At 51.1% G+C, this 13,547-nt stretch overlaps 1 protein-coding gene across 17 annotated transcripts in view; it reads right to left on the bottom strand.

Annotated features, from left to right (window-relative positions):
• IFT122 (intraflagellar transport 122) overlaps positions 1–13,547 on the bottom strand; it is a 77,720-nt gene that overhangs the window by 35,494 nt on the left and 28,679 nt on the right. For all 17 annotated transcript variants that reach the window (XR_012323926.1, XR_012323927.1, XR_012323928.1 and 14 more), the window contains 5 exons: positions 12,491–12,693; positions 11,420–11,557; positions 9,843–10,007; positions 7,514–7,711; positions 2,198–2,338 (listed from right to left, as the gene is read on the bottom strand). Coding sequence is in view for 14 of the 17 variants with exons in the window: in XM_073787729.1 (XP_073643830.1) it covers positions 2,198–2,338; positions 7,514–7,711; positions 9,843–10,007; positions 11,420–11,557; positions 12,491–12,693 (845 nt within the window). In the remaining 3 variants the exon portion in view is untranslated. The remainder of the gene's footprint in view (positions 1–2,197; positions 2,339–7,513; positions 7,712–9,842; positions 10,008–11,419; positions 11,558–12,490; positions 12,694–13,547) is intronic.

Raw genomic sequence — 13,547 nt, 5'->3', positions numbered from 1 at the left:
TGACAGATGGGACCTGAAGAGGGGTCCCTTGAAAGGGTCAGGCAGGCATCACATAAGCAAAGGGATGAGGGCTCAAAGCACCCATTTTCCACACAGGAGGGCTTACAAGCTATCGTCTAGATCTGGGCTTCCTGAAAGCAACATGAGGGGGAAGCCTGGGGTGTCTGGCAAGGTGGCAGAGAGGAAAGAAGGAGCATTCTAGGTCTCAGTCCTGGCTCTGAGACCTTCCAGCTGGGGGGCCCTGAACCTAACCCTTGCCCGCCTCCAGGCTGCCAACAACTTCCTTATGGAAAGGGGCAAGCTAGCGAGGTCCTCTCCACGGCCTTCCTAGTTCTGCTCTGCTAGGATTTGAGGACTTGTCACCGTGAGAAACGTGAGTTTCTTCAGCCCTGACACATTCTGCAGAGTGAGGGGTGCCCTGGTCGGAGCGGTCTGAGTCACAAGGCCCGTGGATAACCTCAAGCAGAGGGAAGTGTGGGAACAGGGCCGCATCTGCAGTTCTGCTTGGGGCTGCCTTCCCAGGTGTGAAGCAGCTCTCCTCCGCCATCTAGTGGAGACACTGGCCTATCGCCGGGAACCACCCTCCATCCCCGTGTGCCTGAGACTTGGGCAAAGCAGAAAAAGAAAGGCTGGGGAATGGGAATTTGGATAAAATGATCACGTTCTAGTCTATGGTTAAAGTCTTGTGGGCTTCACACAATAATCTCTATTCTCAGGGAGCATTTGGAGGATACAGGGTGGGGAGGAGGGGTTCCAGTTTAGTTTGCGTCAAACGTTTCAAACGTTTGCTGAGCGCCTAATGGTCTATGGCACCGTGCTTGGCGGTGTTGGCTGATGCTAGGATGAGGCTGACGCTTAGTTGCGGGGTGTAAGGAACTGACAATCTCTCCGGAAGACTTCTAATTTCGTTCCAGGCTAAAACCAAGCAAAACACATTCTAGGAATCCTTTGTCATTCTTCACCCCTCCTGGCATTTCTGGGTGGGGCAGGAGAGGGAAGCTCCCTCCACGGACTTGCTTCCTCCTCCTCTGAATTCTTAAGAATTCCTAATAGCCCTCCTCTATTACCACTTTTCTTATGCTAACTAGATCTAAAACTATGATACAGATAATTATCGTATCACGGTGATTTTACTTGTTGTAATAATGGTTGGCACTTGTACAACCACTGCCAGTTTTAGAATCCCTCTTACAACGTGGGGGTTACGCCTAATGACACTGTCACGCAAGCCTGTCAGTCCCGTTTTCACCGTCCCACTGTGGGAGTGGGAGGGCTGAAGCTCCAAGAGAAGCGGCTGGCTGGGGTCATCCAGCCCGTGCAGGCACTGCTGGGCCTCAACCAGGCTGCTGAGTCCCAGCCTGGTCCCCATCCACTCTCTTTTCAGGCCTAGAAGTCCCACCCTAGCACAGGGCAGGCACCACACATTTCTGCAACCACTTGCCCACCAGCCTGGAGTATGGGCTAAATGAGGGCCTGGCTAATTGACTGCGGGGAAGAAAAAGAGGGGAGGGAGGAGTAGGGTAGGGGGGTTTGGAAGCCACTCGTTTCCCCACCTCAGGCTCCAGACGAAAACCCATCTCAGAGACGGAGCTGGGCTTTTTCTAATGTGGGGAAAGGGGGCAAATGTTTTCAACCATTTCTGTAGTTTTAATAGACTAGGCCAGGAAACAACACCACGGATCAAGGCCATGAATCATGCATGCCATGAAGGTATGTGTGGAGTGACACTGCCGTCAGAATCAGAGAACTTGACCATTTCTTCCAATGTACTTAGCGGAGTGCCAAGAAAAACAGCATTGTGTAATAAGTGGCCCTAATACCAGTAAGTGCTTATACCAATGATAAAAGCTCCCGGTGACTGAGCACTGACGATGTGCAGGCTTTGCTGTGAGCTGTGCATGGACGGTCACTCATAAGGCTGACAGCTACAGTCTATCAGATGCCCCTTCTTCTGTGTTAGGCTTTACAGGCATTATCCATTAGATCCTTATAACTCCATGAGGATGGGGCCTGTCATCACCCTAATTTTACAGATGAGCAACCTCAGAAAGGCTGTTACCTGCTGAGGCTCACGGAGGTGGCTGTGCTGGGATCCCAGCCCAGGTCAGTCTAACTCCAGAGCCTATGACAGTAGGCATCTGCCTCCTCAAGGGAGCCTGCGAGGACCAAATTCCAGCTCACGCTGACTGACGCTTACCTTCTTTGCTGTTTCAAACTCCAATCCTTCTAAAGCTTCCATGGCCAGCTCGCGCCAGTCAGTGTCTGTCACGCCCAAGCAAGCAATCTGGTAGGCTTCTCGGAACATCTTCCTATCCAGGTACTGGTACATCGGAGCAGACTGGAGGATTTCATCAAAAGGAAAGAAGACTGCTTTCAGAGCAATGGAAGAGTCAGACGCACACAAAGCCCGATTCCACGTGTGTGCACCAACTTAATGACGAATGTCACAGAGCAAGGCCACAATGACCCATCAGCACCCTGCTCAGCCTCACCCCGGCCCACCTGATGCCCTTCCATTTGGCCACCCCTTTCACAGCCATTGTATTGAACCACCGTATTTAGCAGCACTAACTTCCACCCGCCTCCCCTCCACCACCACCGGCTTTCCCCACCTCCAGGGTGGCCGGATCACAAGATGTCACCCTTGCCTGGAATGCCTTTGCCCCTCCTCACCCTCTGCAAAGTACCTAATTGGCTTTAAAGGCCCTGTTAAAATGTCACCTCTTCTGTAAAGTCTTCACTGACCCCTCAAGGGGTTTTATTTTTATTTTTTTAATATTTGTTCATTTATCTGGTTGCGCGGGGTCTTAGTTGCAGGCTCCTTAGTTGTGGCTCGTGGACTCCTTAGTTGCAGCTCGCCAGCTCCTTAGTTGTGGTAGGCGGGCTCCTTGGTTGTGGCACGCGAACTCTTAGTTGCAGCATGCATGTGGGATCTAGTTCCCTGACCAGGGATTGAACCCGGGCCCCCTGCATTGGGAGCATGGAGTCTTAACCAGTGTGCTACCAGGGAAGTCACTCTGGCTGTATTTTAATTAAAAGTCTGTCCCCATAAGGCTGTGCACAACCTGAGGGTGGCGGTGGGGTCGTACTTAACTCCCTCAGCAGGCCCTCAGTCTACGTTTGCTGAAGGAATGAACAACGTTACTGAGGAAGGGGCCTGGGATGGCCTCTTACGAAGAGGGCGGAAAAACCTGCTTCTCCCAAGAAAGGCTGCCATCTCCTAGTGCCCTGGCCCTGGGAACCTTCCTACCATCCCTCCGTCCAGACAGGGCTGCCTCACCATGACACCTGTGAACAGTTTTTAATAACTTCTTTTTTTAGGTTTACTAAGTTCTTTTGGATCGGTCCCAACAGCCCTGTGTAGTAGGTATTACTGCCCCCTGATTACTGCCCGGAGACTGAGAGGGCAACTGACCTGCTAAGGACACAGAAGTGGCACATGGAAGCCCTGGGGCTGGACTGGGGGCACGCTGTCCAGGTTCCGTGCTCCTCCCTGCCGTGTGTGTGTGCGTGTGCATGTCTGTGTGTGTTCTTTCGCACACAAGAAGAGGTGTGAGCTGGGTCCGGGTGTCCTCAACAACGAAAGGCCAGTCAGCATGCTAAAGGGACTGCATCCCTCCTTCTGGCTTCCTGGGCAGTGGAGTTGATCCGCCAGTGCCTCTGCGCTAATGGTTCCCAAATGTGGAGCTGGAAGAGCTGCTGTCTCTGTCTGGGGCCTGTATCTTTGAAATTCCCGACTCCATTTTTTAGCTTTAGAGTTGAAGGAAACTTGTTTCTTAAGCTATTCTCCCCTCTGACAGCAAGACTGCTTCTCAATGCTCACCTTTTCTGCCCTGCCCCCCCATCTCCCCTCCCTTCAAGGGGGCAGCAGGGCATGAAGCGGGGAGCAGTTGAGCTAGAATCCCGGCCTGGCTCAGCCACATCCTAGCTGTGGGGTTTGGGGTAAACTCATTAGCTCCTGTTATGATGCCCTGCCCAGCCCACTGGCTACCAGTGCGTTGAAAGTGGGAAGGTGCCAGGCGAAAGCGAGCCTGCTCCCTCCCCACTGTGCTTTCTCAGCACAGAAACACACCTGCTGCTCCTCTTTGTCTTTCCAGACCTTTCTGGGCTCAGATCAACTGTCACCACCTCATGGAAGCTTTCTCAAACTCCCCAAGAACAACGAGCTTTCCTTTCTAAACTCCTTTGGTGAACAACCTCTGTTCCAATTTAGTTGCTCTGCAGGGTTTGCTATTTAAAGATTGATAATAACAATAAGAGGAATTGGGCCAGACAAAACCTGAAGGATGGGTGCGTTTAGCTCCACTGCAAGGAAAAGTGAGGCCCAAAGAGTAAAAGGAGCGGCTCAAGGTCACAGCTGGTTGAGACGGCAGAGTCAGAACTCAAACCCACTGCTCCTTCCCCTCGACCGCCCCCAAGGTTGAGCCCCGTAAGGGTGGTAAGGGTGGTTCGGGGACCCAGACAAGCACAGGAGAAGCCAGCCCAGGACAAATGGTTAACACTCGGGCTTGCCTGGGAGGCACCATCTGAGAACGGGAGTTTTAAAAATATACTGAGGGAACAAATGCCCTCTGAGCTCTACTTGATCTCATTGTTGCCTTCCAAGCATGAAGTCACCACCGCCCTGAGAAGCCCGACCAGGGTTCGCCGCCCTACTTGGCAGCCCTGACTAACCAATTCTTGCACAAGATGATGTAAATTTCGAAAGGAAACCAGAAATCCCCAGAGCGGGTCTGCTTTCTCCCTCCTCTCTGGGCCAAAGCCACAGGATGGCTGGAGGCAGAGGCGACAGATAAACAGCCTCTGTCTCGAGGCTGCCTTTCCGAACCCTTGGCAGTAGTGACCTGCTGCATCAGCAGGACGGCCTTCGTGCAGCCAAGGGGGCTCTGGCTGCTGAATCTGAAGGGCTTGGCTTCAGAGGAAGCTCCACGCTGCCCTGCTGGCTCCTCTTGGCGGCCAAAGCCAGGGAGCAGCAGCAGACTGCATTTATCTTCGAGGTCACGATGGCAGTCTTGGAGGAAAACTGTCACTCAGTATGGCCTGTCTGGCACGGTGGAGGAGGACTGTGTTTCTGGTGGCTGTGGAGCCGGGGCTCGGAATGGGGAGCCCTGCGAGGAAACAGTCCAGCAGGGGCGGTTCTTGCCCCTCCTCCTGCCCTGCTTCCACCCACCTCTCTCCCTTCTTTCTCTGGCTTTCTTTTTTGCTCTCTCCTTTTCCTCAGATCTTAATTCTACTACCATTTATTGAATAATTGTTCTGTCAGGCACTATTAATTCCCGAAGCACTAAGTAACAAGGGTATCATCAGCTTAGAGGGAGAAGCGGACCCCAGCCCCAGCCTTTACAAGAAGCCAAGGCAGGGAGCGCGAGTGAAGGTGAGGTGTCTGGAGGGGGCGCAGACGGATGGAGCCCAGCTGAAGGGCAATCTGGAGACACGTCTACAAATCTTTCACATAGACATGACCTCTGACCCAGCAATTTCACTCCTAGGAATTTATACCAAGGAGCTATACTGGGATTGGTGCAAAGACTTAACTAGAAAGATGCCCACTATCTACAATAGGGAAAAAGCTGTAAACAGCATGACCATCGAACAATAGGCGCTGGTTGAGTAAGTTGTGGACATCATGTGACGGGACAAAAAGCAATCATTAAAAACAATGGGGGCAGCAGGAAGGGGGTGTGGTTATAACAGAAGGGCAACCTAACACCAGGGACCTTGTGGGCTGATGGCGGAGGTACCACTCACCTACACAGGTGATAAGTCTGTACTGTGGTTGCCAACTGTTACCAGCGGGAACACCTCAGCAAGTTGTACAAAGGATCTCTGTATGATTTCTTACAATTACATGTGAATCTACAATCACCTCAGTATTTTTAAATGCTAGAGAAGCACGTTTACTAATGTGGAGCCATGTTTCCAGTAGATTGCTGAGTGAAAAAGCCAGAGTGCTAGTTGATGGCCAATAATTCATACAAAGTGATGGGTCTGCAGTATGTAAATGTCAGGTTAATTAGAAGATTATAATCCACATTCAGTAAAGTAAGTACAGTAAACCTGAGGTTTCATCTATAGGAGCAATACTTACAGACAAAAGTCACAAAACAGTATTTACAGTATGGTTCCACTTTTGTTTAAAAATGTTTATATAAAATCATATACTCATAATTGCGTATCACACATCTATTATATGTACATATAGAAACGGTCTGGGTGCATATATTCTACAATCTTTAACAGTGATTCTTGGGCTTCCCTAGTGGCACAGTGGTTAAGAATCTGCCTGCCAATGCAGGGGACATGGGTTTGAGCCCTGGTCTGGGAAGATCCCACATGCCGCAGAGCAACTAAGCCCGTGTGCCACAACTACTGAGCCTGCGCTCTAGAGCCCACAAGCCACAACTACTGAGCCTGCAAGCTACAACTACTGAGCCCGTGAGCCACAACTACAGAAGTCTGTGCGCCTAGAGCCCGTGCTCCGCAACAAGAGAAGCCACCACACTGGGAAGCCCACGCACCGCAACGAAGAGTAATGAAGAGTAGCCCCCGCTCGCCACAACTAGAGAAAGGCCATGCACAGCAACAAAGACCCAACATAGCCAAAAATAAATAAATAAAATAAATTTATTTAAAAAAAAAAAAAAGAGTGATTCTTGGGAATTTCCTGGTAGTCCAGTGATCAGGACTTACTGCTTTCACTGCCAGGGGCCCGGGTTCAATCCCTGGTCGGGGAACTAAGATCCCACAAGCCTCAACGTACAGAGTGATTCTCTCTCGAGGATGGGAAATTGAGGGCTAGCCTCTCCTTGGCACTTGTTTCTATTTTAAAACAGCTCTACAGAGGGCGCGATTCCCTTGGGGAGAAGACAGGAAGCTGGGACCGCCGGGGTTAGGCCAGCCCCAACTTGGGTCGTCAATCTCTGCCCTCCTGTCTGTTTCTGCCCTCCCCACTACTCCGTGGCTCTGGACTCCAGCTCCCCCCAACCCCCCACATCTGTTCTGGCCTCCTCCTGGTTTGAGGGACGGGTGCAGACAGTCCCACGCTCCCTTTCTGGCTCAACAGACCTCGGCTCCCACGCCCCGTCCCACCCATATTCTCTCTCACACGCACACACCACCCCCTCACACGCCATGCGGACGCCCTGCTGGACTCCCAGCTGGACTCCCAGCTTTGCCAGCTTGTTCCACTCTGTCCCACGCACGGCTCTCAGTAAAACATGCTGTCTGCTGCCAGACAACCTTGCATACCCCTCCCCGCCCCTCCCAGGAAAGGAGGATCAGAAAGAAATGGAGGCTCAGTGAGGTTGAGCTGTTTGCCCAAAGACAGGCAGGTTGCAAAGGGTGGAGATGGGGTTCAGGTTCAAGTCCAGAGTGCCTTCCATGCTGTCACGGCTGCCACTCTAGTCTCTCTCCCCTCTCTCCTCCCCAGTCCTTCCCAGGCACCACGAGGAGCCTGGCTTTCCTGGTCTCGTCTGCCCTGCCCCGGCTAAGAGCTGACAGGCTCCCAGGTTACCTGTGGCACCTCCACGGCCGACATAGAAAAGGCATGGAGGCAGAAGATCCTGGAGCCGTTGTAGCCGACCACGAAGCCCTGCAGCTTCTGCTGGTGCACAGGGAAAGTGCTGGCCTTGATGTTGAGGTAGCCGCCTCCAGAGAAGCAGAGCATGTCCTCACACTGGGTGTTCCAGGCCACACTGTTGGCGTTCGGCTCCTGAGGAACAGGGATGGTGAGGGTGACAGCCCCGGGCATGGACACCATTCCTACACTCAGACAAGGACTCCTTTTAAAGCCTGAATCACACTAAGTTGCCAAGAGTGGGGTGTAGGGAACGGGGGGAGAAGGGGATCGGACAAAATGGACAGGACACAGAGGCAAGCTCCTCTTTGCACTGTGTGTGTAGGAATTTTTTAATAAGCAAGCATTATTTTTGAAAAAAATATTATTATCCTCAAGTATTAATAATTACATAGTAAGTGAGAAAATCAGCAAGGTGGGTTCTAGTTCTATTAAAGAATGAATATACAAAGCTAGTCATGGAAGAAGGTTTAAAAGGGTATATTCCAAAGAATTAACAGGGATTGTTTGAGGGTGGGTGGAATTGTGGATAATTTTTATTTTCTACATTTTCTGTTTGTCTGAAATTTTCTTTTAGTCCTTGAACATCTATTGTTTTTTATAATAAGAAAAAGAACAGTGAGTTATTTTTAAAATTAGAAAATAATATATTCTCTCTGCATTGACAATTCACACATGTAAAAACTACAGTCTTCCTGGGAGGCACCCCTCCCCCTCACTTCCCCTCCAGAGTATTCTGCTCAGCTCTGGGGCCCCAGGGACCAGCAGATGTTCATACCTTTCTGCCTAGAATCTGTTACAATGCCTGAATCATTTATAATGAGCATGGATTACTTTTATAATGAGAAAAAAACAATATAGCTGTTTTTGCTTGCAGGGGGCTGGGGCAGCTGAGAGGAGAAAAAAAGATAGCTGGGAATGTTTGTGTCTCCTGGCAAGATTGGAGAATCACCTTCCCTGGCTGCCTGCAGAACCCTCAGTGGGGACTGGGAAGGACACACACCCTTCCACTCCTTCAAGGCTCAGGCGCAGATTCACAACTGGGGGCCTGCTAACCTACCTCCAGGGGGTGGGTGTTCAGTCTGGAGAGAAGAGACATAACACCGAGGGCCCTATTCTGTGCCAGGCACTGAGCTAGGTTCTACGGTACCTTATTGAGCCCAGCAGCAATTCTGTGAGGGGGCAAGTACTAGTTGCATGTTAGACGTAAGGAGAAATTGAGGCTCAGAGAGGTTCACTAACTTGCTTGAGATCACACAGTAAGTGATGAAGGCGGGACTGGAGGCAGGTCTGTCTGAAGGCACAGCCTGTGCTCTTTTCTTTCCTCGAAACCACTCTGCCTCCCGGTGATGGGGGCGAGTTGCTATGGGGGAGTCGCCTTGGGCTAGTGGTAGCCAGGTGTCCCCTTCCAAATGACTGAGGCCGCACCCCCTGCTGTGCTGATTCTGCTGCCGAGGACAAGGAGGAGCCCTGATAAAGGGTCCTCAATCTGCCATGACACAGGGACACCTGCAGTGGCTGAGGAAGCCAGTCAGGGGAGGCTTTAGCTCTGGGCGGACCCGCCTCAGGCAAATGGCCCTGACCGTTTACAAAGCCCTAAAGAGGCAAAGAGCAGCACCGAGTCCAGCAGAAAGCCAGCGGACGCTGGGCACGGAGCCTGTGGGCGGCTCTTCTCCGGGGACACCCCTCCTCCAGCCACAGGACCAAGCAGTGTGTAAGCAACTACTGTCCCCCGCACACTCCACCTCCTGTTGGCTCTTACAGTATCCTTGGGAAACAGCAGAGGAAGGGCTGCCCCCATCCCTTCCCTTCTTTCAGATGACAAAACCGGTCCTATTTCCTGACCGTGTCTCAGGGCACTGGCAGACACAGGCAGGCCTCCAGCCGGTGAGCAGCAGACTTCTTCAAAAGAATCATCTTCACATTAACCCACCTACTGAGAGCCCACCTATGAGCCCCACTTAGACTGATTATTATTCATTTACTGCTCACAGTAACCTCATAAGAAAGGTGTAACTTGCCCACCTTACCTGTGAGGAAACCGAAGTCCACGAGGCTCGCCCAGCTCCCGCCGCTCGCGTGCGAGGTGCAGGCTGGGCCCGGCCTCTTGGACTCTGTGCTGCCGTGTGGTCCCCACACGCTACACCTCACTGCTCTCCCCGGAGGCCCGCCTGGGAGCCAGAGTGTGAGCCCTTCCTGCAGGGACTGGGAAGCCAGGGGAGGGTCTCTAGGCAAGGACCTCGTCCTGGGCACTCTTGGGGGTCACCTGAAATAGCAACTCCTTGGTGTGGATGTCATACACCAGGCACGTGTCGTTTTCATCCACCACGGCCAACTTGTTGCGGGAGGCGCTCATGTCCAGGCAGCGCACGGCTGTGGCCTGCTTTAGCAGGACGATGGCAAAGAGACTGTCCACAAAGATCTTCAGGATCTGGCAAAATTTCAGAGGAAAACTGTGAGTCCCCAAGGCAACAACACCCTGGAGCACCGCCAGGCCGTTGGAACCGTGTGCTCTACAAGAATAACTCCCACTAACTTCACCAGAGGCTCTGTGTGGAGAAAAGGACCCATCAAAAGAAAGAGAACGGGGCTTTCTCCATAGGAGACCGGGAGTGTGGTCCGTCAGAGGTCGCCAAGGTAATGACAGTCCCCAAGACACAACCAACTCACTTGAGTGTCTGCTTGACTGGGGACTATTAACAACATTACCCAAACTGCAGGTTAGGAGACAGCATCTAACGAGAGCTGAGTCACAAACTACCACGGGAAGAGGCGCCTGTAAACACTAACAAGACATCTGGTGTAGCCACAGCAAGATGACGATGATGATGCTGGTGGTGGGGATGATGAGAATTTTGATGATGGAGTTGATGATGTACATAGCTATCAGTTATTGACCATTTTTGACAACCCTGTGAAACATGTGGTATTCTCTTCATTTGTAAAACCTGAGCCCCAGAGAGGTGAAGTGACTTGCCTAGGGTCACACAGCTAATGAGTAGCTACAGACGAACATGACCCCAGGTCCACCTGCCCACAAAGCCCATGCTCTCCAGCCTCGCACTGGAAGTGACAGCTGACAGAGAGAAGGAAGCTGGCTTTCCTTCCCTGTGGTGTTGCTACACTGTGGCCCCTGCCAATCTCAACTTCCATGACTTCCGTCCCCAGGAAAGGCCTGACAAGGCTCAGCCACAAGCCATCTGCTAGACAGCTTGACTCTCAGGCTAAAGCAGTTATATTTTTCCTTTCAAATTTCCATGTAACCCACTTAGAACTTTCTTCTTCTGAGCAAAGCGCGCACACACACACACACACACACACACACACACACACCTGCTTAACATTTTGTAACCTAGATTTTCCACATCTATTTGAGCAAAGGGTCCATTTGTCTTAAACATCGAGTAACAGTGTGAGGACTAGTACCCTCTGGGATACAAGCTAGAACACATGCCTTGATCCATTCATTGCTCTAACCAGGACCTGACCTAAGGAACGAGCTCTGCCTTCCTCTCTAGCAAGGCACTGAAACTGAATCTCTAACAAGTCTCCCACTTTCTGGGTGACCTTAAATCCACTAACCCACTCTACGGCAGCCCAGAGGCTGCAGGGCCAACTCTGTCAGAACTCGGCAGGCTATGAGTCGGAGCATCTTTGGCCTGAAGCTGTCCTCATAAAATGGAACTCTGGGATGCCCTCCAATGTGCCTAGGGCGGGGGGTGGGGTGAGGCAGGGGAGCCTTGCTCCTGCCCCGGGGAACCCACCTCAGGGTCACAACCAGTCTGGTCGCCAGTGTCTGCCTGCAGATAAGCAGCCTGATGGGAGACGTGAGGGAGCACTCACCTGTCCGTTCTTCAGGCCGACTAACAGACCCTCCCTTCCTGGGGGGCCGCCGATCACCTTGATGTAGCGAATGAGAGACTCCATCTGCCACTCCCGCTCCTTCACTCCGCTGAAGGACAGGCACTGCAGCCGCTTCTCCTAGAAAGCAAGTGCAGCTCTGCGTGATATTCAACAGAATAAGCATGCCCAGCCCTCCCAAGGAGGTCTGCCTGCACCTAAGGGATGAAAAACACCTACACGCTCAGTACCTACTGAACCCCATCTAGACCCCCTGCCTGGCACCACTACCCCTGCACACAAGTTTTCCCCACGAAGCCCAGCTCAGCCTCAGTTCTTGAGCAGACCTCCAGGTGGCCACAGCCAGAGGCAGCAACCAAAAGCACAGCTTTTTGCCACACCTATCCTATAACCTGTGGTACCCCTAAACTGCCTGAAGTTCTAGATTTTTAGAGAGATTTTAATAGTATTTTACATCCAGTGATTCCTAAAGGATTTCTTCCATTTTATCACTTCCAACAGGCCTAGTTTCTTGAAACCAAATCCACCTCTACTTCCAAGAAAGATGCTGGGCTGGCCTTCTCTTAAAGTCTTTCCAAACCCGCCTGGCGTTGACCTAGACATTTCTAGGAAGCTCTAAGTTGAGAAATGTTTTTCTGTGAAAAAAGTTCTCAGAAGTAAAATTTCCTTTATGACTGTGAGTTGATATAATATTTTTTGTTGTTTAACTGAAAGTTATCACAAATTTTTAGGTGTATATGTTTACCAAAAAATATTGATCTTCCTTTTGCGGGATATCAATGTATGCTTTAAGTCATTAAAATATATATACAACCGCAGTTTAACAAAGTGCTTTGCAATACAAAAAAGTATTTTCCAGTTTATGGCCCATGACTTTCTGGTAGAGTGTGACTCATCTAGATGCCAATAAAATGAAAGCAATGAATAGCCACTGAGCTTGATGGAAAGGGACTTGCTTCCTAGTGACCAATTTTAAAGCTGTGAGTTGGGTACCCCACTCTTGGAGGAAGCATGAAGTGGATGCGGCCCACCCTCCCAGCCACCGCTGCCCACCTGGCAGAGGATGATGTGGTCGGCACACACCACCAGGAGGTTACATTCGAACTTCCTAACAATCTTCTCCTTCATCCGGTACCGCATGTCCAACGAGTCATCTGAATACAACTCGTGGATGAGGATTTTCTCGGGCAGCTGGACAGCTAATCGATTTTTGTAGATGGCAATTTTCTTGACAAGCTCTTTGCATTTAATCCGAACTGTCAAAGAGAAAAACAAACAAAAACCCAGCTCTACCAAGAGGCTGTTAAGTAAGGTAGAAGGCAGAGAAATTAAAAGCCACCATTTAGTTACTGCTATTGGCAATTAAAGGAGACACTCTCATCAAAATATCTTTACAGAGTGTCTAATATGTACAATCAGCTCTGCTAAACTGAGATCCAAAATTGTATACAATGTTTGTGGTCCAAAGCTTACAACTGGCTATGGAAAGTAAAATTCTCTGTGCTACCATCACTTGCTGAATATAAATCTAATTCCTCTGCATGGCACTAATGGCCCCTGATGATCGGGAGCCCATCTGGGTAACGGCCTACACCTCTGGCCACTTCCCACCCCCGACCCTTGACAACAGGGAACCAAAGGTAGTTTCTGGTACACACTAGGGTCTCACACTCTTGCTACAGACCAGGTGGAGAAAATGTCCTCAGGAAGGAAACCGGGGAGCTACCCAAGTAGCTACACCCTCACCATCATAGCTGGAATCTTCAACCAGAGGTGCTGCTCCCAGATGAGGACCAGAGGATGCCACCTGAATCTGCAGGACAACCCTTGACCTGGATCCCTACCCACAGGCCCCCAGCAGTGTGCTGTGGCCAGCACATCTGGATACGAATGCACTTGAAGTCAGTGCATTTAACCAGCATGGCCACTTGGGTGGACAGAGGAGGAGACTGACTACACTAGGCCTGGAACCCCGATCTTCTGACCAAGCCTGTGCAACCCACTGCGGGCTTATCTCTGGGAGAAGGACCCGCCAGGAGGCGAGTGGACACGGAGCTGACAGAGCAGCACCCCCGAAGGGACTGTGACCAGAGAGGATACAGGTCCACAG

The sequence above is a fragment of the Tursiops truncatus genome, chromosome 10 (genome assembly GCF_011762595.2).
Source record: "Tursiops truncatus isolate mTurTru1 chromosome 10, mTurTru1.mat.Y, whole genome shotgun sequence".
NCBI lineage: Eukaryota > Metazoa > Chordata > Mammalia > Artiodactyla > Delphinidae > Tursiops > Tursiops truncatus.
The sequence above is the reverse complement of the archived record's forward strand: the minus strand, read 5'-3'. Positions and strand labels throughout refer to the sequence as shown.